The sequence below is a fragment of the Zonotrichia albicollis genome, chromosome 29 (assembly GCF_047830755.1).
Source record: "Zonotrichia albicollis isolate bZonAlb1 chromosome 29, bZonAlb1.hap1, whole genome shotgun sequence".
NCBI lineage: Eukaryota > Metazoa > Chordata > Aves > Passeriformes > Passerellidae > Zonotrichia > Zonotrichia albicollis.
This window is the reverse complement of record NC_133847.1, coordinates 1,942,601-1,962,335: the sequence shown is the minus strand read 5'-3', so window position 1 is coordinate 1,962,335 and position 19,735 is coordinate 1,942,601. Positions and strand designations below refer to the sequence as shown.

The window sequence follows — 19,735 nt, the reverse complement described above, 5'->3', positions numbered from 1 at the left end:
AGGAACCTCAACACGTCTCCCATTAACCAGTACCTTCTACAGGGGTCTGCCCCCTCCGTGCCCACATTTGGTATGCCCTCATTAACCCCTACAGGGCTCTGCCCCCTCTGTGCCCACATTTGATATGCCCCCATTAACCCCTACAGGGGTCTGCCCCCTCCGTGCCCACATTTGGTATGCCCCCATTAACCCCTACAGGGCTCTGCCCCCTCTGTGCCCAAATTTGGTATGCCCCCATTAACCCATTGTGCCCACCCCTCTGCCCACCCAGTTCTGTCCCATCAATTCCACCCTCACTGTTCCCATCTCCCCCAGTCCGTGGACAGGCTGGGAGCAGGGGACACTGCTGTCCCCAAAACAGAGCACGACAGGACCCTGTACTGAGCTGGGAGCCCCCAACCCAGAGCACAAGGGACAAGGGACAGCGGGGAGGGAAGGGGACAGAGCAGTGCAAGTGGGGAGCAGAAGAGCCATGTCCTTACTTCAGTGTGACTGGGCAGCTTCACCCTGCTCTGGAAGAGAACAGCAAGGGACAGTTACTGGTGGCCCCAGCAGCACTGAGCCACGGCTCCAGGCCCCCCCATCCCCTGGCCAGGAGGGCTCTGGCCCTGTGCTCTCCTCTGGCTCTCCCAGCTCTCTGCTGGTGCCACTGGATGGGCACCAGGTCACAGCTGCAAAGGCTCAGCCCCTGCCCACGCTGGTGGAGCTGAGGTGAGTGTGCCAGGTCTCTTCTGAGGTTTGCTCCTCACCCCATTTGGGGCTGGGGGACCAGAGGGAATCAGCTCCCCCAGCACACCCAGCAAACTGGGCAGGAGCCAGTGTCCCCCAGAGAGGAGGGGGAGCTGCAGGCATTGCCCAGATGGATGCTGGCATGGCTCTTGCAAGAACCAGGGTCTGGAGAGCAGGCTGGGCTCACTGCTGGGCCCCCACCCTGTGGTGAGGAGCCCCAGGCAGGGCAAGAGCCCATGGGCTGGAGAGGGCCCTTGGAGCAGGGCTGGGCTCAGCAAGGAAGGGGGAGCAGGCTCAGAGATCCGGGGGATCCCAAAGGCCCAGCACGGGGGGGTCCCCTCTTCCTGAGCCCCCCACAGTGGGGTGGGGGTGTGTGGAGGGTTTCCCACGGGGTCTCAGCCCTTGCTGTCCCACCAGGCAGCTGAGGGCTGTGGGGCAGTGCTGTGGGGCAGTGCTGTGGGGCAGCGCTCCCCACAGGGATGGGTGACTCCCCACACCTGCCCCATGAGGACTGAACACCACAGAGCCCCCACTCCCTAGCCCAGGGACACACAGAGCTGGGGCTGTCCCCAGCACACAGCACAGCACACACCTCACCACAACACCACGCAGGCAACAGCACATCCAGACAGCACGACAGAGGAAGCACGGACAAGGCCGGACCTGCAGAGCAGGCGGGTGTGAGGCCACGGGCGTGGCCCCGGGGTGTGACACACACGGAGCCCACAGCTATTTACCTTCTCTGTCCCCTTGCCATGTTTTCTCAAGAGCGTGCCCTGTAGAAGCAATGTCAGAGGTTGAGTGTGGGGTGGGGGGACAGCGTGGGACAGGACACAGGGGCACAGGTGGCAGAGACATCAGGAGCTCCTGAAGGACAGCCAGTGGGGACTGCTCCCCACCGGGATACTCAGTGAGGGCCTGGAGCCATCAGGGTGCTGGATCCCCTCTGGAAAGCAGATGCTGCACTGCTGGAGAACTTGTCCTCACCCTGGGACACTGCTGGGATGCTGAATCTATCAGGATGGTCCTTGCTGGGATACAGAGATGCTGAATCCGTGAGGGACGATCCTTGCTGGAACACAGGATCCAGCTGTGTGTGGGCAGGCTCTGGTGCCCCCACACATCCTGCTCCAGCTCTGCCAGGTGCTCCCAGCACTGGGAAGGGAGCAGGGAGGGAGTAGCTGGGATTTGGCTTGGGCACGCAGAGCTCTGGTTTGTGCAGGGCTGAGCCCAGTGTCAGCCCCACACTGGCCCAGTGTCAGCCCCACACTGGCCCAGGCAGGAGGAACTGTGTGAAATGAGCCACAGTGCCATTGGGGGGGATGAACTCAGCTCTCAGCACGGATTGTTGGGGTCAGGAGGGGGGAGCACAGAGTCAGCTGGCTGGGAAGCCTCAGAAGGAACAAGCAGCACAGGTACAGCCAGATAGGGCTGCCAGGAGGGGCTCTGGGCCTGGCACAGGGTGATGGGTGAAGAGAGCTGACACTGCTCTGTCCCCCAGAGTAAAGCTGGGACATGGGGCTCCCACGAGGTCCTCATGAGATCTGAGGGGACACTCAGCCCCAGGCTGCCCCCAAGGCTTCCCCAAATGCTGCTGTTGGACACAAAAGGTGTTGGGGGACAGCAGAAGGGTGTTTGTCCCTGCAGGGATTGGCACCATCACCCAGCAGCTGGCTCCCACTGTTCTTCCTGCACAGGTGCCTGGGTCACAACAGGGGTGGAAACAGGACTGGAGGGGGGAATTGCCCTTCCCTTGCCCCCAGGGGCATAACCCCACAGCCACAGACGGGTCAGAATAGGACAGAGGGAAACTGCTCAGTCAAAGCCATGCAAGGACCCAGCAGCGATGCCGAGAAGGGAACCAGCAGTCCGGGTTCCCAGGGTCACACCCCGACCAGGAGGAGCCTCACGACTCGTGCCAGCAGCCTGCCCGACACCGAGCACCGGGCCGGGGACCGCCCGTCCCCAGAGACTCCTCCTTCTCCTCCTCCTCTTCCTCCTCCTGGCTGGGAAAACCTCCGCCCTCACCCCCAGCACAGCCAGACCCAGCCAGGGCCTCGCGGGGAAAATGAGGCACGAGGGGAAGGACAGGCAGCCCTGATTGAGGCTGGTGCCTCCCGCGGTATTGCTGCCCTCAGCACGGAGCCCGGGTCTGGCACTCCCCATGACATGGCACTGATGGCACTGCCACCGCCGTCCCCTCCCGCCCCATCACTGCCCCTGTCCCTCCCCACATCCCGGCACCGCCAACCTGCCCGAGGCCTCTCCACCCACCCCATCCCCGAGGGGCTGGCGTGTGCCAGCCGGTGCCAGGCAGGGGCGGGGACCAGGAGCCGGACCAGGAGCCGAAGGAGGGCGTGGGCAGGGCACGGGCAGCCACACAAGACAAGAACCGGCGAGGCCAGGACCGACACAGAGCGGACAGACAGACAGACAGACAGGGAGCTGCCGTACTTACAATCATCTGCCATTGAGAGGCGAGAGGAGCAATTGGAGAGAACAACCGTGACGTGAGTGCCGGCCCCCGCCTCCTCATCCTCCCCAGCGCCAGCCCTGCTGCCCCCCACCCCGGCAGGGCCACAGCGCTGAGTGTCACTGAGTGTCACTGAGTGTCACTGAGTGTCGCTGAGTGTCCCTGCCCGGCCACAGGCCCCAAAGAGCCCCAGCCTCACCTGCCCAGCCCTCCTAACTGTGGGGGGGGAGCTTTACCCCAGTCAACACTTGGCCCCCAAACCACCAACCTGTCCTGCCACCCCGTGGGCTGGCACCAGGGACACTGGGCAGGATGTCCCCTGCCCGAGGGACCAGACCCAGCACAGCTTTCCCCAGGGACTTTGTGCCCTCAGGAAAATCACCCAACACAGCCAACAACCCAACATGTCCCTGCTGCCCCCTCCTCTGCCCTGGCACAGACCCCACTGTCTGCACAGCCTGGCTGGAAAGAGACTTGGATGGGGACTGGGATGGGGACTGGGACTGGGATGGGGACTGGGATGGGGATGGGGACTGGGATGGGGACCGGGATGGGGACTGGGACTCAGTGGCACCAGCATCCCTATGAGATTTGGCCACCTTTGGCCAAGGGTGAGCCTGGTCAGAAGTGACATGGGGCTGTGACACGGTGACAGTGAGGTGGCACCACTGAGGGCTGACATGTCACCACTGTGCTGTCCCTCACAGACACAGCACAGGAGCTCCACACTCCCAGAAAGGTGACATAAAGGCTGACAGCTCCAGGAACTCCAAGGAGGAGCCTGAGCTCAGCTTTGTAATGGTGACAAAAGCCACCAAAGAGTGACAGGTGTGTGGCTGGTTGAGAGCCCTCAGTGTCACCCTTTTCTGCCTGACTTCAAAGGAACTATTTCAGGAAGCTCCAGGTGCAAGGGGGCAGGCAAGCAGCAGTGTGATATGGAGCCTCAGAGAGGGACCATTCCCTGGGTTTGCTCTGCTTTCCCAAACCCCCCAGGAGCAAGGGACAGCTCAGCCCTGCTGGGGAATATGTCCCCCATCCCCAGGAAACCCCCAGCCCCTCAGCAAGGCAAACAGGCAGAGTCTCCCCACACTCCAGGAGCCCCTGGATTCACCTCCTGGCACAGGGAGCACACCCACAGCCAGTGTGGATCAGTGGGGTGTGGGATGCTGTCCCAGCTCTGAGGGAAGGATGGATAAGAAAGGGCCAGTGACCCTCTTGATGCCACAATGGAGGTGGCAGGAAGGTCCTTTGCCAAAGCCAACCAAGAAGGTTCTGGAGCAAGGATGACTATCTCTCTTCCATCCTTTCCCTGGCCAGGAGCTGGACACGGGTTTGGGGACATCAGAGAAGTCCCCACCCTCTCACATGCCACAAAGGCACCTGGCCAGCCATGTCCCACACTGCCCCAGTCAGTGACCTGTGTCCCAGGGTCCCTGGTCCCTCTGCCCATCACTCACCGTCTGGTCTGTGAGGGGGGGCAGCACGATGGTCTTCTCCATGGTGTTCATCACCAGCTTCCAGAGCTCCTTCAGCACCCGCTTCAGCACCGTCTTCTCGCAGATCTTGGCAAAGAGCGTCAGGCTGCGGAGGAGATGCCACGTGTCACCCTCCCGTGTCACCCTCCTGTGCCACCCTCCCGTGTCACCCTCCTGTGTCACCCTCCTGTGCCACCCTCCCGTGTCACCCTCCCGTGTCACCCTCCCGTGTCACCCTCCCGTGTCACCCCGACTCTGCAGGTCCCCCACACTGCTTGGCGAGGCCAGGAGGGGCAGGGGGGCGTCCCAGCTGCCCCCACACTCACTTGCTGTCCAGCAGGTCCATGATGGGCTGCAGGACGTTGTCGGCATCCTGTGCCACGCTGCTGCAGGTGCTGGCGGGGACGTTGCCGGTGCCCTTCACCTGGCTCAGGATGTCACCCATCTGCTTCACACACTCCTCGATGTGGGGCTGGAAACTGGGCACCACAACACACAGGCAGCTCAGCACAGCCCCCCAGAGCCCCTGGACACAGCTTCTGGACCCCCAGAGCTCTCCTTTGCCCACTGCCCCTTCACCCAGCTGTACCTGGTGGCAAACACTCGGCTCAGATCATCCAGGACGTTGTTAAGCTTCACCTGCAGCTCCTTGAGGATATCACTGGCTTCTGTGTCCAGCTGCAGGAGGAACAGGTTGTTGAAGCTGACAGAGCTCCTGAACCAGCCCTCAGGGAAGTTTCTGCACCCCAAATGCATCCCTGGGCAGGGTGAAGTCCTTCCCAGTCCAATATGGTGGGAGAGCAGGGTGCCATGGGGTTGGGACAGTGTGACCCCACACAGGAATGAGGAGGGGTCTGCTCCCAGCACTGGGGAACTGGGCAAGGGGCTACTCAGGGGAGAAGGGAATGATCCAACCCCCACAGGGCTCCCTCTTGGAACCCCCCCATACTCACATCCTTCCCACCCATGGCTTCAAACATCTTCTCAAGCTGGACACGGAGCTGCTGGATGTTGTTCATCAGGATGCAGGGCTGGAGGGGTGGATGGAGAGGGGGGTAAGCACCAATAAATATGGCTGGGACAGCTGCCCACAGCCCCAGAACCCTCCCACTTTGCACTGGGGGATATGAGGACAGGGATGGCACAGAAGCCACCCTGGCAGCGTGTCAGGAACTGCCATCAGGAAGGGACTGACCCACCCTGGGGTTGAGGTGACACGTGGGGACAGCAAAAAGGAGATACATCACCACTTTCTCCTTCTCCTTGGAGCAGTAGGAGGCAAAATCCTTGGAGATGATCTCAGCGTACTGGAGCAGCACATTGCTGATGGTCTGCAGCCAAACAGGGCACCAAGGAAGACACCCACACAGCAACAAAGGGTAAGGAGGGAGAGAAGGAAACCATGAATCCAACAGCAGTGAAACAACCTCATGTCTGGATATATACAGGCAGCCTCAGACCCTCTGGCCTCATGGATCACAAAATCATGGAATTATTAGGGTTGGAAAAGCCATATAAATTCAAGTCCAACCATCACCTCAGCACCACCACCATGTTCACCACTAAACCGTATCCTCAAGTGCCACATCCACATGTTTTTTAAACACTTCCAAGGATGGGGACTTCACTGCTGCCCTGGGCAGCCTGTGCCAGGGCTGGACAAACCTTTCAGGGAAGAAATTTTACCAACGTCCAACCCAAATTTTCCCTGGCACAACTTGTGGCCATTTCCTCTCCTCCTGTCCCTGTTCCCTGGGAGCAGAGCCCAATCCCCCCAGCTGTCCCCTCCTGTCAGGAGTTGTGCAGAGCCAGAAGGTCCCCTCTGAGCCTCCCCAGCTCCCTCAGCCTTTTCTGGTGCTCCAGATCCATCCCCAGCTCTGTTCCCTTCTCTGGACACGCTTCAGCCCCTCACTGTCCTTCTTGTAATGAGGAGCCCAAACTGACCCCAGGATTTGAGGTGGGGGCTCAGCAGTGCCCAGCACAGGGGGCAGTCACTGCCCTGGTCCTGCTGGGCACACCACTGCTGGTACAGACCAGGTGCCATTGGCCTCCTTGCCCACATGGGCACACCTGGCTCATGTTCACTGGAAGCCAGATGAAGCACAACTGGTCTCCATGTGCTGCTCCAGCACAGCTGCGAAGGCAACAGCCACCAAGCCTGCATGCAACTCCCTCCTATATTGCAGCAAGCCAGTTTTAATTAATCTGTATTAATTAAGCAAATAACTTATCAATTATCTCATAATTAATTAACTAATATCCCGTGCTAGCAGAGCTGGGAGTGTTCCATGGTGTGTTGGTAGCATATTGCCTGCCCACAGCTGGATGGAGGGGGCACAGGGAGCCCAGGAGCCCCAGGCAGGGCTGGCACTGGGATGCCAGGAGTGGTGCCCACCTTGGCAAACCGTCTCATGTAGTGCCCCACAATCTGGGGGTCGGGGCACTCCAGCTTCTTGATGATCTCAAAGCTCTGGTTGAGCTGGGAGAAAACGTCCACCACGGAGCAGGAGAAGAGCGCGTGCTCCGAGGTCTGCTGGAACTGTAGGAGTGAGACAAGGTGTCAGCAGGATGTCAGGGGGAGATTTTGGCCCCAGCCAGAACATACTGGGCATCAAGGGACAAGCCCCTCTCCTGTGAGACTGCTCCCCTAGCCCTGCTCATACCCCATCCTTCTTGTCCCGCTCCAGGGCTCCGTGCAGGAAATCCCGTGACACCTCTTCATTCTCATCCAGCCACTGGATGACAAAGGGCTCGAACCAGCTGCAAGAGAGAGCCAGCCATGGTGAGGGCAGCACCCCGGTGGTGGCAGTGCCCTCCCGGCCCAGGGCTGCACTCACGCGGGGTACTCGGGCACGCGGCTCTTGAAGGAGGGCAGCTCGGTGACGTACTCGTTGTACAGCCACTTCACCTTGAAGTGCAGGTTCATGTAGTCTGCGCTCTTGCACAGGCGGTGCTTCTCGTGCTCTGCACGGGGAAAGGGCCTGGGGCTCACTCTGAGTCCCAAATCTGGGCTGGGGCTCCCCAGGGGCAGCTCCAGGGTAAAGAGGTCGGGTGGGGGGGTAAGCTGTGCAAGGTGTTGATGAGGAGAGGAAATGGGTTTGACCAGGGACCAGGGGAGGTGGGAGCTGAGGACAGCTCCTGCCTGGTTCTCCTCTCCCTGGCTCAGGGTGGCAGGTGGGACTCACCCTCCATGGCATACTTCATGTCCTGAGCAAAGAGGTTCCACATCACCTCAGCGCTGATCTTCCCCACGTTCAGTTCCTGGGGGAACCTGGGGTGAGGGGGCAGTGTGAACCACAGAATTGTTTAGGGTGCAAAAGACCTCCAAGGCCATCGAGTCCAACCTGTGAATGATCCCCCCCTTGCCACCCAGCCCAGAGCACTGAGTGCCAGATCCAGCCCTTCCTTGGACACCTCCAGGGGCAGGGACTCCAAAGCTCCCTGGGCAGCCCCAGCCAATGCCTGACCACCCTTTCCATGAATTCTTCCTGATGTTCAACCTGAACCTCCCCAGCACAGCTCAAGGCCATGAACACAGGGTGAATGGGCCCTCCATGTGGACAGACATCCCTCACACACCTCACAGCAGCCTCATCTTTCCCAGCTGTAGAATGGATGTTATAACCACTTCCAACGGCCTCAAGATGCTACTGCCTCCACGTGGGCACCCTCTGTGGGCACAGCAGTGTCCCCTTCCCCAGCACCTACTCACTGGTTCAGGCAAGGTGTGTAGGAGTTCTTGTCTTCCTCAATAATGGAGACAATCAGGGTGATGAGCTTTGACCAGAAATCCAGGTTTTTGATGCTGGGGCCCTGCTCCTCGGGGGGCACCTCGCCTTTCTTAGTCTGGAGGGGCAGGGACACAGTGGAAAATTTGGTCACCCCAGTGCAGGGAACAACTTTGTGTTGGCACTAACAAGGGAGCAGGAGGGAATACCCTGGAGGCCCCATGCAACCCCCTCTTGTCTGTCCTGATCTCAACCCCCCAGCTCAAACTCCTGGGGATCATTCTGCACAGGACTGAGCACTCTGGAGCGGGAGCAGGAGCATGAATAAAGGAGAAGGGCACGGGATGGGGAGGTCAGTGCCCAGCATGCCCCTGCCCACGCACCGGGTCTGTCTGGTACTCGCGGCTGTAGAGCTCGTGGCAGTTGTTGAAGATGTACTCGTAGGTGGAGTTGAGACAGGCCTTCACACAGTCCTTCACCACCTGGCTGGCTCGTGGGGGGCTCTGCAGCTCCTGGACCTGGTGTGCAGAGTGGGCATGGTGTTTGGAGCACCCCCAGAGCCCACCCAGCAGCACCACAGGCCAGAGCCACCCCAACCCGCAGAGAACCAGGGCCAAGGGGAGTCAGATCCCTGAGGGGCAGGGAGAGCAGGGCCCCAGCTGTACCTTCATCCGAAAGAAGGTGATGCTGGTCAGCAAATCCACTGTGGACTTCAGGTCCTGCAGCCGTTCGGGGCTGCTGGCAGGGAAGTTGTTCTGGAAGGGAAAGAGGGGAGTTGCCCTCCAAATTCACAAATGAGGGTGAGGGAGCAGCCACCTGGTGCCTCAGGTGGGGACACTGAGGCAGGGCTGGCACCTTACCCGGTACATGGAGAGGTCGATGCGCAGGGAGTTGTGCAGCTGGTCCAGGAGCTTCACAAAGCGATCTTTCTGTGGAGAGACACCCGGGGGCAGGTGAGCAGGGGAAAGGGGCAGGGACTGACCCCCACCCTCTGCTCTCTGCTCTCAGCTCAGCCCTCGCTCATCCCATCCCTTCCTTTCCTTTCTTTCCTTCCTTCCTTCCTTCCTTCCTGCCTGCCCGCCTGCCTTCCTGCCTTCTTTCTGAGCCCTGAGTGGGCAGGACATGCCTGCAGAGAAGAGCATCTCCTTGCTGGTGGCTGGGGCTCACTCAAAGCCCTCAGCAGCTCCAGGGGCACATGTGGCCATGCCAGGTGAGGTTCAGGATGGAGAGGTGACACCATGTGTCCCCTGTCATTGCTGGGAGGCTGACAGGCTGCTCTGTCTGCCCTGCCCACTGGAACATCTCTGAGCCTGGGCTCAGGACAAGAGTTGGGAGAGGGGCTACAGGATCAGCAGCGCCTCGACTGGGGCTTTGCAAGAGCTCAGGAAAAAGGATGTACAGTGGTTGTCCATCTTGAGAGTGGCCCCAGGAGTTGGACATTTCCATGACCCCTCATTCACCCCACTGGGCTGCATCAAGGGACATGGGCATGGAACACCCCATGTGGGGTGGTCTCCACTGGGGCTGAGGGGCTGTAGTTCAGCTCAGCCCAGCTCCCACCCAGGGAGCACAGGGCAGAAGGATGCAAATCCCATCTTGGGTTGTAGATTGGATCAGGGGTCACAGCTGATGGCAAAGCAACTCATGGGATGAGGTCCCAGACTGGTTTGGTTTGGAAGGGACCCTAAGGACCACCTTGTTCCACTCCCTGCCATGGGCAAGGACACTTCCACTATCCCAGGTTGCTCCAAGCCCTGTCCAATCTAGTCTTGAACATTCCAGGGATGACAGCTACAGCTGCTCTCAGGTCAACCTCAGTCCTCACTCCCTCACAGGGAAGAATTTCTTCCCAGTATTGGCCCCAAAACATTGTTGGGGAGCATTTCCCTTTGCATTCCTGCTGGTGGAGAGGCTCTGGACAGCCATGTGTGCCTGCCACGAGAGCCCTGGGCTGGCTCTCAGCACTGGCTGTACGGGTCAGGGCTGACCCACAGGGCTCTGCAGAGCCCTGGACAAGAGAACAGGGGTGGGAGGGGCAGTGATTCCATGGCTCAGCCATGGCCACAGCCTGTGCTGGCACTGCAAACCTCCGGGCCCTGGGCCGGGCCGTCCCCACACCCAGGAGCGGCTGCAGCACTCTAACACTGGACACAACACAGCTGGGCACTTTAGCACCCAACCTTAGGCTCTCTAAAAAAGAGAAAGAGAGAAGTTTTTAAAATCCTCCATATTAGAGAAAAGGCTGGTTTTGGTTTCCTCCTGCTGCATGATCTGAGGCACAGCTCACTCCCCCTGCACCAGAACAGCGAGGGGAGCCAAAGCTCTGTGATCCGGAGCTGTGCTTGGCCCTGGCTGTGTCCCTGGCTACCCAGCTGCACCCAGGGCTGGGCACTGACCCTGGCAGCCCCATGCACACCCAGAGTGACCATTTCCTGCTTCTGGGGTGGCACTGATGGAGCCCAGGTGAGGGCTCAGCCCCTCCTTGCCCACATCCCCAAGGGGCACCCAGCCCTGCCACAAACTCGCCCCCTTGGCACCCAGTGGTGCTGGCACAACCGGCTGAGTTTGCTGCAGGCTGGGGTCCCCCAAAGCACACGAGGTTGTGCAAGACCCCCCCAGGCCCCCAGGAAGTGCAGGGGTGGGTCATGGCCACATGCTTCTGATTTTGCCACCAAGGTGCCCCCTCCTCCTGGCACGCTGCCACCCAATTTGCTCAAGCTCCCATAATAAATAGGGGAGCAAATTTAGCCCTTCTCCTGGGAAGGTGGTGGCTCTTTTCCTTCCTGAAGTACAGGAGCGGGATGATTTTTGGGGCAAGCAGGGGCTGACCCCACTGCTGTCTGCCTGCAGTTTGGAGCGGGGTGTTTTGCACAGCTCGTTTTGCTTCCTGAGCCCCTCACCCCCTCCCAGAAAAAGGAGAGAAGAAGAAAAGAGCGTTTACTTACCATGGGACTCACACCGAAATTGGAGGCGGCGAATCGGTCGGAGGCGTTGGCATTGCTGGAGGACGTGGTGTGAGCGTAGTAGGCGTTGATGTTGGCCAGCAGGGTGCTCATCACCGCCGGCACCCCGGGGCACATGTACTTGGAGGAGAGGCAGGCAAAATGCCTACGGAGAGAGGTGGTCATGGGAGGGTTTAGGGCCATGGGAGGGGATGCAGGGTTTGCGGTGTATAAGTCATTGAATCCCAGAGCAACCCAAATTGGAAGGGACCATCAGGGATCATCAGTGCAGCCCTGTCCCTGCCCAGCCACCCCAACAACCCCACCCTGAGTACCCCTGGGAGCTCCTGCAGCTCTGGCAGCCTTGGCACCATTCCCTGGGCAGCCTGGGCAGTGCCCAGCAGCCTCGGGGGGCAGAACCTTGCCCTGAGCTCCATGCCAAGGCCTGGCACAGCTGCAGCCCTTGCTGGGCTCCTGTCCCTGTGCCTGAGCAGAGCTCAGCCTCTGCCCCTGTGCCTGCCCTGGGGAGGAGCTGCAGCCCCCGAGGAGCCTCCCCTCAGTCTCCTGGGCTGCAGCTGAACCAGCCAAGTGCCCTCAGCTGCTCCTCAGCCCTTCCCCAGCTCCGTGTCTCTCCTCTGGGCACTCTCCAACAGCTCTGGGTCCTTCTGATCTCGTGGTGCCCAAACTGGACACAGGACTTGAGATGAGGCTGTGCCAGAGAGCGTTGGGAAGGGGAAGGATGGGTGCAGAGGTTTGGGGCCAGTCTGCACCGATGGCAGGGAGGTGAGTGCCAATGGCAGCAGGAGAGGAAGATGGGGACAGTAACCCTCCACCTGCAGGGTGGGTGCAGCCCCTCTGAACCAGATGGGGGCACAGGACTCACGTCATGGCCTGGTAGATGGACTCCACCCCATAGCGCATGGCAAACTCATCCACGATCTCCTGTGCTGTCTCATCAAAGTAAACCTTCCACGCATCGTCCCCCTTGGCGTCGGGGATCTTCACCACGCCGTTGTTTTGCAAATCCGTCACAAAGTGGAACAGGTTCTGGAGGTACAAACGGGTCCTGTCAGCTCCCCAGGGCAGGTGGTGGCAGGGGGGCACTGCTGGGGAGGGGGCTGTGCCCCCTGTGCCTGTCTGGGCTGCTCACCTCATGCAGGCAGGTGTACTGGACATGGTAGGGAGCCACCTTCTCCTCGCCCTTGATCTCCACGCTGATGTGCAGCCGGATGGCTCCTGACACTGCAGACTTGTCTGTGCGCTTGTCTGTGGGTGCAGGGAGAGGGAAGGGTGTGAGGCTTCCCTGGGGCAACCCTGCTCACTGCCAGCCCCAAAGAGGGGCACAGTGCTGTGGCACAGGGCCAGGGATGAGGGGACACCCAGCACGGTGTGCAGCCGTGATGGCGTTGTGATTTGGCCACATTTCCAGCTGCTAGAGACATGGCCTTTCTGTGCCTCAGTTTCCCTTCTGCAGGAGGCTGGTGTTCTAGAACCTCCTGGGCAGAGGGTTCTGAAAATGACTCTGGGAGAACACTTTATCCTGATGGCTTTTGATATTAAACGTTTCTAAGAGCAGACCCTGCTGCAATAGCCTTCAGCCTATGGCTGGCAGCATTTCCCCCTTGGAGCCCAGGGCCAGGGTCCCGGGCTGAGCAGGACATGGCACTCCCTGATCCCAGGCCAGGGTCCCAGGCTGAGCAGGATGTGGCACCCCTGAGCCCAGGGTGAGGGTGCCAGACTGAGCAGGACATGGCACCCCTGATCCCAGGCCAGAGTCCCAGGCTGAGCAGGACATGGCACTCCCTGAGCCCGGGGTGAGGGTGCCAGGCTGGGCAGGATGTGGCACCCCTGATCCCAGAGCCAGGGTGCCAGGCTGAGCAGGATGTGGCACCCCTGAATCCAGGGCCAGGGTCCCAGGCTGAGCAGGACATGGCACCCCCTGATCCCAGGGTGAGGGTCCCAGGCTGAGCAGGATGTGGCACTCCCTGAGCCCAGAGCCAGGGTGCCAGGCTGAGCAGGACATGGCACTCCCTGAGCCCAGGCCAGGGTCCCGGGCTGTGCTGCTCACCAAGGTTGTACCAGACGTCCATCTCCCCACTCAGGGTCCGGACCTCTATGATGGTCTGGCCCAGGAAGTCGTCGGATTCCCTCTTGAAGCGCTGCTTGACGCGGGACTTGATGTCATCATCCTCGTCCCACACACGGACCTTGATGCGGTCAGAGGAGTTGTGGCACTCGCTGCAGAGGTGACAAAGGCCCCAGCATGAGCAGTGAAACCTTTCCAGCTACTCCCCATCACTGCTTCCCTGAACAAAAGGGACTAGGACGGAGCAGGAACTGGGGAAGAGAGCAGATGTGGGGGCACCAATCCCCTCCCAGCAGCTCTGTGCCACACCCAGGCAGCCCCTGGAGTCACACCCTCATGGCACAAAGCAGAACCCAAGGGACCCCAGCACCTCAGTGGGGGCAGGATGAGGCCCAGCTGCCTCCCCCCACCCTACTGGGACATGGCAAGAGCCAGCACAGCCTGGCACAACCACGAGTGGTCAGGGAGGGGAATGGGGAGATAGGGGGTGAACTTACAAATGGAAATTCTCCTCCCAGACTGGGTTGAGGTTGCCGTAGATAGTTTTAGTCCTTTTTTTGGTCTTTCCAACCTGGACAGTGACATAGGGGTCACTGGAACCTGTCTTATCCTTTGCTTGCAGGCCCTGGGCACACACCACTGCAGCACAGCACAGCATGGCAGAGAGAACAGACAGAGAGAAGTCAGTGCCACAGCCACAGGAAAATCCCTGAAACAGGCACCTGTGTCCCCCCAGGGGCTGAAGCTGCCTGGCAGAATGAGGGGTTGGGCAGTGGGGACATTCCCACAGTCCCCAAAGCTGACAAGCTGCCTACCTGTGATGCTGATCTTGGCTGACCATTTGGAGGTGCCATCCAGGACACTCTGCTTGACTGCCTTCATCTGCTGTGTGTGCGTGGTCTTGTTGACCCCAAACACCTCCTGGATCAGCTCAAATATCTCTGGTTTGTTGCGCTCCCGGATCTTCATGCGGTCCTTGAGCACCATGATGATGTTCTGGGTCCGGTCCTCTGCCCCATGCTTGGAGCTCTTCTCTGCTGCTCCTGGGAGAGGACAGGCATGGGTGAGATGGGCTGGGGGGCTGCTGCTGCCCAGGAGAGAGACAAGAGATCTCATAGGTTGGCATGGTGGGCTTGGGGACAAGGACAGGAGGAAATGGCCTCAACCAGGGAAGGTTTATGTTGGGTATCAGAGGAAACTTCTTCCCCAGAAGTGCTGTCCAGCCCTGGGCCAGGCTGCCCAGGCAGTGGTGGAGTCACCCCTGGAAGTGTGCAAAAAACATGTGGCGGTGGCACTTGAGGACACTGTTTAGTGGTGACCACAAGGGTGCTGAGATGATGGTTGCTCATAATCTTAAAGGTTGCTGATAATCTTAAAGGTCCTTTCCAGCGTTAACAATTCCACAATTCTACAATTCCATGCATGAATTAATCCAAACCTGAAGGGTTCTACCCCCTGCCCAGGATGAGTCTGCTCTGCCCACCATTTCTCCCATGCCCAGGTCAGGAGCGGAGTCTCTGGGTTGCTCCCTCCTCCCTCTGCAAGGTGAGAAGGGACAAGGGAGAAGGGACAAGGCTGTGGGCCCCAGGTCCTTACTCTGCAGGCAGTCGGCGTTGAGCAGGTCCTGGCACTTCTCGTGGCACTTGACGCCGCACTCGGCGCAGCGCATGCCCTGGCGGGCAATGCCCCACAGCAGCCCCTCACACTCGTAGCAGTACGTGGGCGTGGTGGCCGTCCACACCTCGAAGTTGTGGGGCGTTGTGCAGGAGATGGGGTACACTAAGGCTTGCAGGGTCTTCTTGTAAACATGGTTTTTCTGTGCAGGGACAGGGGAGAGAGGGGGAGAAACGCTGAAGCAGGGCAGAGGATGCACTTGGGGACACTGATTTCATGGTGGTGGTGCTGGGCTGACAGTCAGACTTGATGATCCTTTGGTCCTTTCCAACCCTAATGATTCTATCCCCAGGTGCTGCCATGAGCATCCTGGATGCTCAAGAATCACCAGAGGGTGCTGGTGGGGCACAGACTCTGCACCTCCACTGCTGGCCCAGCCCCCCAGGCCCAGTTTCCCCCTCCCCACCATCCCCAGCCCAGCCCACCCCAGCACCTACCAGCTCCTCATTGTTCAAGGTGCTCGAGGCCAGCGCGGATGTGATTCCTGCTTTCCTGGACTGGACCAGGGACTGTGGGAAAGAAAGAGAGTTCCCAGATCCAGCAGACCATGAGAGCTCCCTCCTACAGCCCCAGAGCTGTGAAACAGCCAGGACAGACCCCAAACCCAGACAGGGAAGGGTCCTGGCTGCATGGGGGGCAGTGGGGACAGCCCGGCCCCCATTGCTGTGCAGTGGGACAGGAACCAGGGCAGCAGCCTGTGACATTCCCAGTTCAGCTCCAGTGGGGCAGAGCCTCTCCCCACGTGTCTGAGACCCCTGGGGAGATGGGGTGGGGGGCACTTACCATGGCCTGTGGGCAGCCAGGGCCAGCGAGGGGGAAATAAGAAGCCATTAGTGCAAACCCTTCCCAGGAGAGCCCCTTCCCTGCCAGAACCAGTGGGAATTGGGGGAACACCCCTCACCCAGCACTGAGCAGTCTGTGGTGGGGGCACTGTGTCCCCAAACCACAGCACTGGCTGCAGCCTGCAAATCCCAGCAGGGAAAGGCAGCAGAACCCCCAAACCCCACACACTGCCCACCCCATCACCCCCCACCCCCAAAACACCAACACAGCACAGTGCAGAAGCATCAGCAGCTGCCCAAGAGGGCTGGGGTGGGGCACCAAGTTGGGCACAGCAAGGGGGTGAGGGAATGTGGGGACACAGGTTGGGAACAGGAGGGTGGCACCCCAGGGAGGGCACACAGTGGAGATGACAAGGTGTAAAGAGAGGGGAAGGAGGGGAAGGGCACCTAATTCTTGGGGACAGGGTGTCTTTGTTTCCAAAATTGCTGTCTCTTGTCACCAGGAGTGGGAGGGGACCAGCAGAGTGACTCTGTGCAATTGAACCCAGGGACTGGAGGAGACCCCATCATGGGGGGCCCATACACTGGGGGTCTCCAGCCCCTTACATGGGACAGTGGGGACAGGAGCACAGGGTCTGGGCAGCTTGGAAAAGCCATTGCCAGCCCTCCCCTGGTACCGGGGTCGGTCTGTCTGTCCAGCACCAGTGTGGCCCAAGCTGCAGGGACAGCTTGGCACAGCAGCTGGGACACAAAGGGACCAGGGATACAGCACCAGTAAAAGAATTGGGAAACCAGATTTAGCCCTGGGAAACCTTAGGCTGATGCTTGGGGTAGGGACCAGAGCTCCGTTAAAGAGAAGCACCCTCGGGTAGGGAGAGCCCAGCTCCCCACTGCAGGGAGGGCCAGGAGCCCCCCGGGCAGTGCGGGACGCCCCCTTTGGCAGGGCTGGGGGCAGGGGCTGGCGGCAGCCCCAGGGCGCTGTCTCTTTAACCCCTCGCACCGCGCTCACCAGATCGCTGACTAGAGGGAGAGATTTGCGTCCAGGCTTAATGTCGGGCATGCTGTTAATGCAGCGCAGAAACCTTACAGCCGCCCCCCTGCCGCAGGGAAGGCCCAGCCAGGCCACAGGAAAGAAAACAGAGAACACAAGCCATGTTAGAGGCAGCTGGGGAGCGGGGCGCAGTCCGGTGGGGCAGCAGGAGCGAAGCTGGCAGCTGTGGGGGCGTGCCTTGGGAGGAACCTCACCAAATCGCTAACTAGGGGGATGGGTTTTCGCTTGCGAATGTCCGGCATGCTGTCTATAATGATCAGCCCGCCACCAGGCCTGCAAGAGAGAGGAGAGTCAGCGGGCAGGGGGAAACTGAGGCATGAAGGGGCCCCCTGCTGTTGCCCACGGTCACTCAGCATTCAGAGAACCATGGTTTGAGTTGGAAGGGACCTTGAAGCCCATCTCGTTCCATGCCCTGCCGAGGGCAGGGACACTTTCCACTAGATCAGGTTGCCAACCTGGCCTTGGATGCTTCCAGGGACGGGGCAGCCACAGCTGCTCTGAACAATCTGTGCCAGGGCCTCAGCATCCTCACAGGGAAGGATTTCTTCTCAATATCTAGGATTTGGTGAATATGACTGCAAAGCACCCCTGAGTGGCCAGGGACCCACCCATGGGATCCCCATCCCCACCACCCCAGCCAGGGTAGGGATCACTGAACTAAAAACTAAGGGGAAAGGGATTTTGGTAAAAAACTGTGATTTTTCCCCACATGGAGCTTAACCATGAAGTGAAACCCAGGAGAAAAACTGCCCATTTGGCTTAGTCAGCTTTGGCTTTGCAGTGTGAGGCTGGAGAGCTGGGGTTCTCTCTGGGACCCCAAAAGGGAGCACTGAGCAGGTGAGCCTCAGGTTTTGCTGCAAGGGAACCCAAGGCAGGAATGGAACTTCACAGCCCTGCTGGAAAGAAACCCCTGGAGTGATCTGAGGGTTCTCAGGCAACCTACCAGGCTCTGCCCAGGTCCATGGCAGGGCTGTCTGCGAGGGCAAGACAGGACTGGGAGCTCCAGCCCGTCCAGGTGAGAGGCTCTGCATTCCCCATGACACCACTCCATGGGGGAAGCAGGAGTTGCCACCCCTCCTCGTCCCCATCTCCACTCACCCCCTCGCTCTCCCCCTCAGCAGCAGCTCTTGGGGTCACAGAGCAATGTCCTGACTGCTGGCTGCTCCAAAAGCACTGACCAGCCCCAAAATCCAGCTCCAAAAGACTGGCCTCCCTGAATGGCCACAGCCTGGCAATCCTTCCCCACACAAGCTCATTAATCACATCCTAATGAGGAAGGGGGGCAGAGTGTACCCAGCTTTCCCTTGTACTCACCCGCCTTTGAACCACAGGGATTTTTCTCCATCACCTTCCCCGCGGGCCTGGAAAACAAGGGACAGTGTGAGGGCACAGCAAGAGCCACCAGCGTGGGGACAGCCCCCCAGGGCAGTGAATGCTCACAGAATGAGCAGGGTGGGCAGAGAAAGGTGTGCTCCATAACCAAGGGGGCTCTTCCCAGCACTGGGAATAAATCTCTTCAGGAGGCTGAGCCGGGTGAGCAAGTGGGTGGGCTCAGCAAAGGCGATGAGGATGGCAAAGCAGGGGGCATGGCTACACTGTGTGAAAATTCAGGGCTTAGGGGAGTGAAGAAACACCACAAAAGCTCAGCAGGTCCTCAGGGACCCACAGCAGTTGGAAAGAAGAGCAGGGAAAAGCCAGAGCACATGGAAGAGGGTGTGTGTGCAGGGATCATCCAGCAGTGCCAGCCACCCCTGCAGGCAGGGGATTATTTTGGAGGAGAAGGGCAGAGAGACACCATTACCCTCCTTCATGGGCAATCCCTGAGCACACACACACACACACACACACACAGGGAAGGCACACACAGCGCTGGGAGGTTCCAGGTGCACATGCTTACCTGCAGGCAGGCTACACCCCTTCCCTGCAGGGAGGGGAGACGCGGGTGCAAGGGCCATGGTGGTGGACAACTGAAAAGAGAAGCGGTGGGGAGAGGGACCAAGACCCCAGGGAGCGAATCCAGAGCCAAAACAAAAAGAAAAGATGGAGGATGGAGTCTAAAAACAAAACAAAATATTGTCAACTCAACAGAGGGGAGAGGGCCTGGGATGACGCACCAGCACACGCATGCAGCACACACGGGGGATCCTCAGCACTCCCGGCCCCTCTGGGGCAGCCCACTTGGTGCCAGTGGGGTTCTGGGCACCACTGTTGGCACCACCGAGTCTGTGGATGTCCCTGGGAGCTGCCCAGGTGTGGAAAGGGGCTGTGCCCCCAGCCCTGAGCCGTGGCACTGGCCAGGGGTCCTCACCTCCTGCAGCTGCATGCAGACCTTGTTGAAGGCTCTCAGCCAGTTGGCTTTGGCTCGTGCTTTGGGGTCCTGCACCTCCTCCTCTGCCGGCTCCCTGCAAGCACACACATCCCCTGTCACCTCCCAGCACAGCACCAGGAGCAGCCCCCACACCCCCAGCAGGTCTGAGGCTGCTACTGGGGGATCCTGATGTGCCTTGAGACAGCGTGGCCACGGCAAAACTGGCTCCTGGTACCAGGAAGGACTGAAAAGGCATCAGGTCCTGCTGCAAAGGGCAGCCACAACCAGGGCAGAGCACTGGGGAGAAGCCAGAAGCTTCCTCACCCTCAGGAGACCCTGCCCTGGGCACCCAGGTGACACAGAGGGCACAGCTGGTGACACCAGCATGTGAATTAAACACCCTTTGTCCCCATTGCCCCCACAATGTCCTCTGGCCACCTCCCTGGGTAAAGAGCACCCAACACCCCGTGGTTCCAAGCCCAGGGAA

At 59.9% G+C, this 19,735-nt stretch overlaps 1 protein-coding gene across 1 annotated transcript in view; it reads right to left on the bottom strand.

Moving 5' to 3' along the window:
- Positions 1–19,735, bottom strand: part of UNC13A (unc-13 homolog A) — a 37,355-nt gene that overhangs the window by 5,806 nt on the left and 11,814 nt on the right. Inside the window, exons 11-38 of the mRNA XM_074529023.1 lie at positions 19,249–19,342; positions 18,255–18,301; positions 17,135–17,213; positions 15,891–15,896; positions 15,545–15,616; positions 15,030–15,249; positions 14,249–14,476; positions 13,931–14,072; positions 13,416–13,585; positions 12,498–12,613; positions 12,231–12,394; positions 11,351–11,513; positions 9,266–9,334; positions 9,071–9,160; positions 8,789–8,923; positions 8,390–8,523; positions 7,863–7,948; positions 7,515–7,641; positions 7,341–7,437; positions 7,073–7,216; positions 5,925–6,008; positions 5,631–5,708; positions 5,267–5,355; positions 5,004–5,156; positions 4,660–4,783; positions 3,188–3,193; positions 1,467–1,505; positions 483–512 (exon numbers count right to left, since the gene is read on the bottom strand). Coding sequence (XP_074385124.1) covers positions 483–512; positions 1,467–1,505; positions 3,188–3,193; positions 4,660–4,783; positions 5,004–5,156; positions 5,267–5,355; positions 5,631–5,708; positions 5,925–6,008; positions 7,073–7,216; positions 7,341–7,437; positions 7,515–7,641; positions 7,863–7,948; positions 8,390–8,523; positions 8,789–8,923; positions 9,071–9,160; positions 9,266–9,334; positions 11,351–11,513; positions 12,231–12,394; positions 12,498–12,613; positions 13,416–13,585; positions 13,931–14,072; positions 14,249–14,476; positions 15,030–15,249; positions 15,545–15,616; positions 15,891–15,896; positions 17,135–17,213; positions 18,255–18,301; positions 19,249–19,342 — 2,986 coding nt within the window. The remainder of the gene's footprint in view (positions 1–482; positions 513–1,466; positions 1,506–3,187; positions 3,194–4,659; positions 4,784–5,003; positions 5,157–5,266; positions 5,356–5,630; positions 5,709–5,924; positions 6,009–7,072; positions 7,217–7,340; positions 7,438–7,514; positions 7,642–7,862; positions 7,949–8,389; positions 8,524–8,788; positions 8,924–9,070; positions 9,161–9,265; positions 9,335–11,350; positions 11,514–12,230; positions 12,395–12,497; positions 12,614–13,415; positions 13,586–13,930; positions 14,073–14,248; positions 14,477–15,029; positions 15,250–15,544; positions 15,617–15,890; positions 15,897–17,134; positions 17,214–18,254; positions 18,302–19,248; positions 19,343–19,735) is intronic.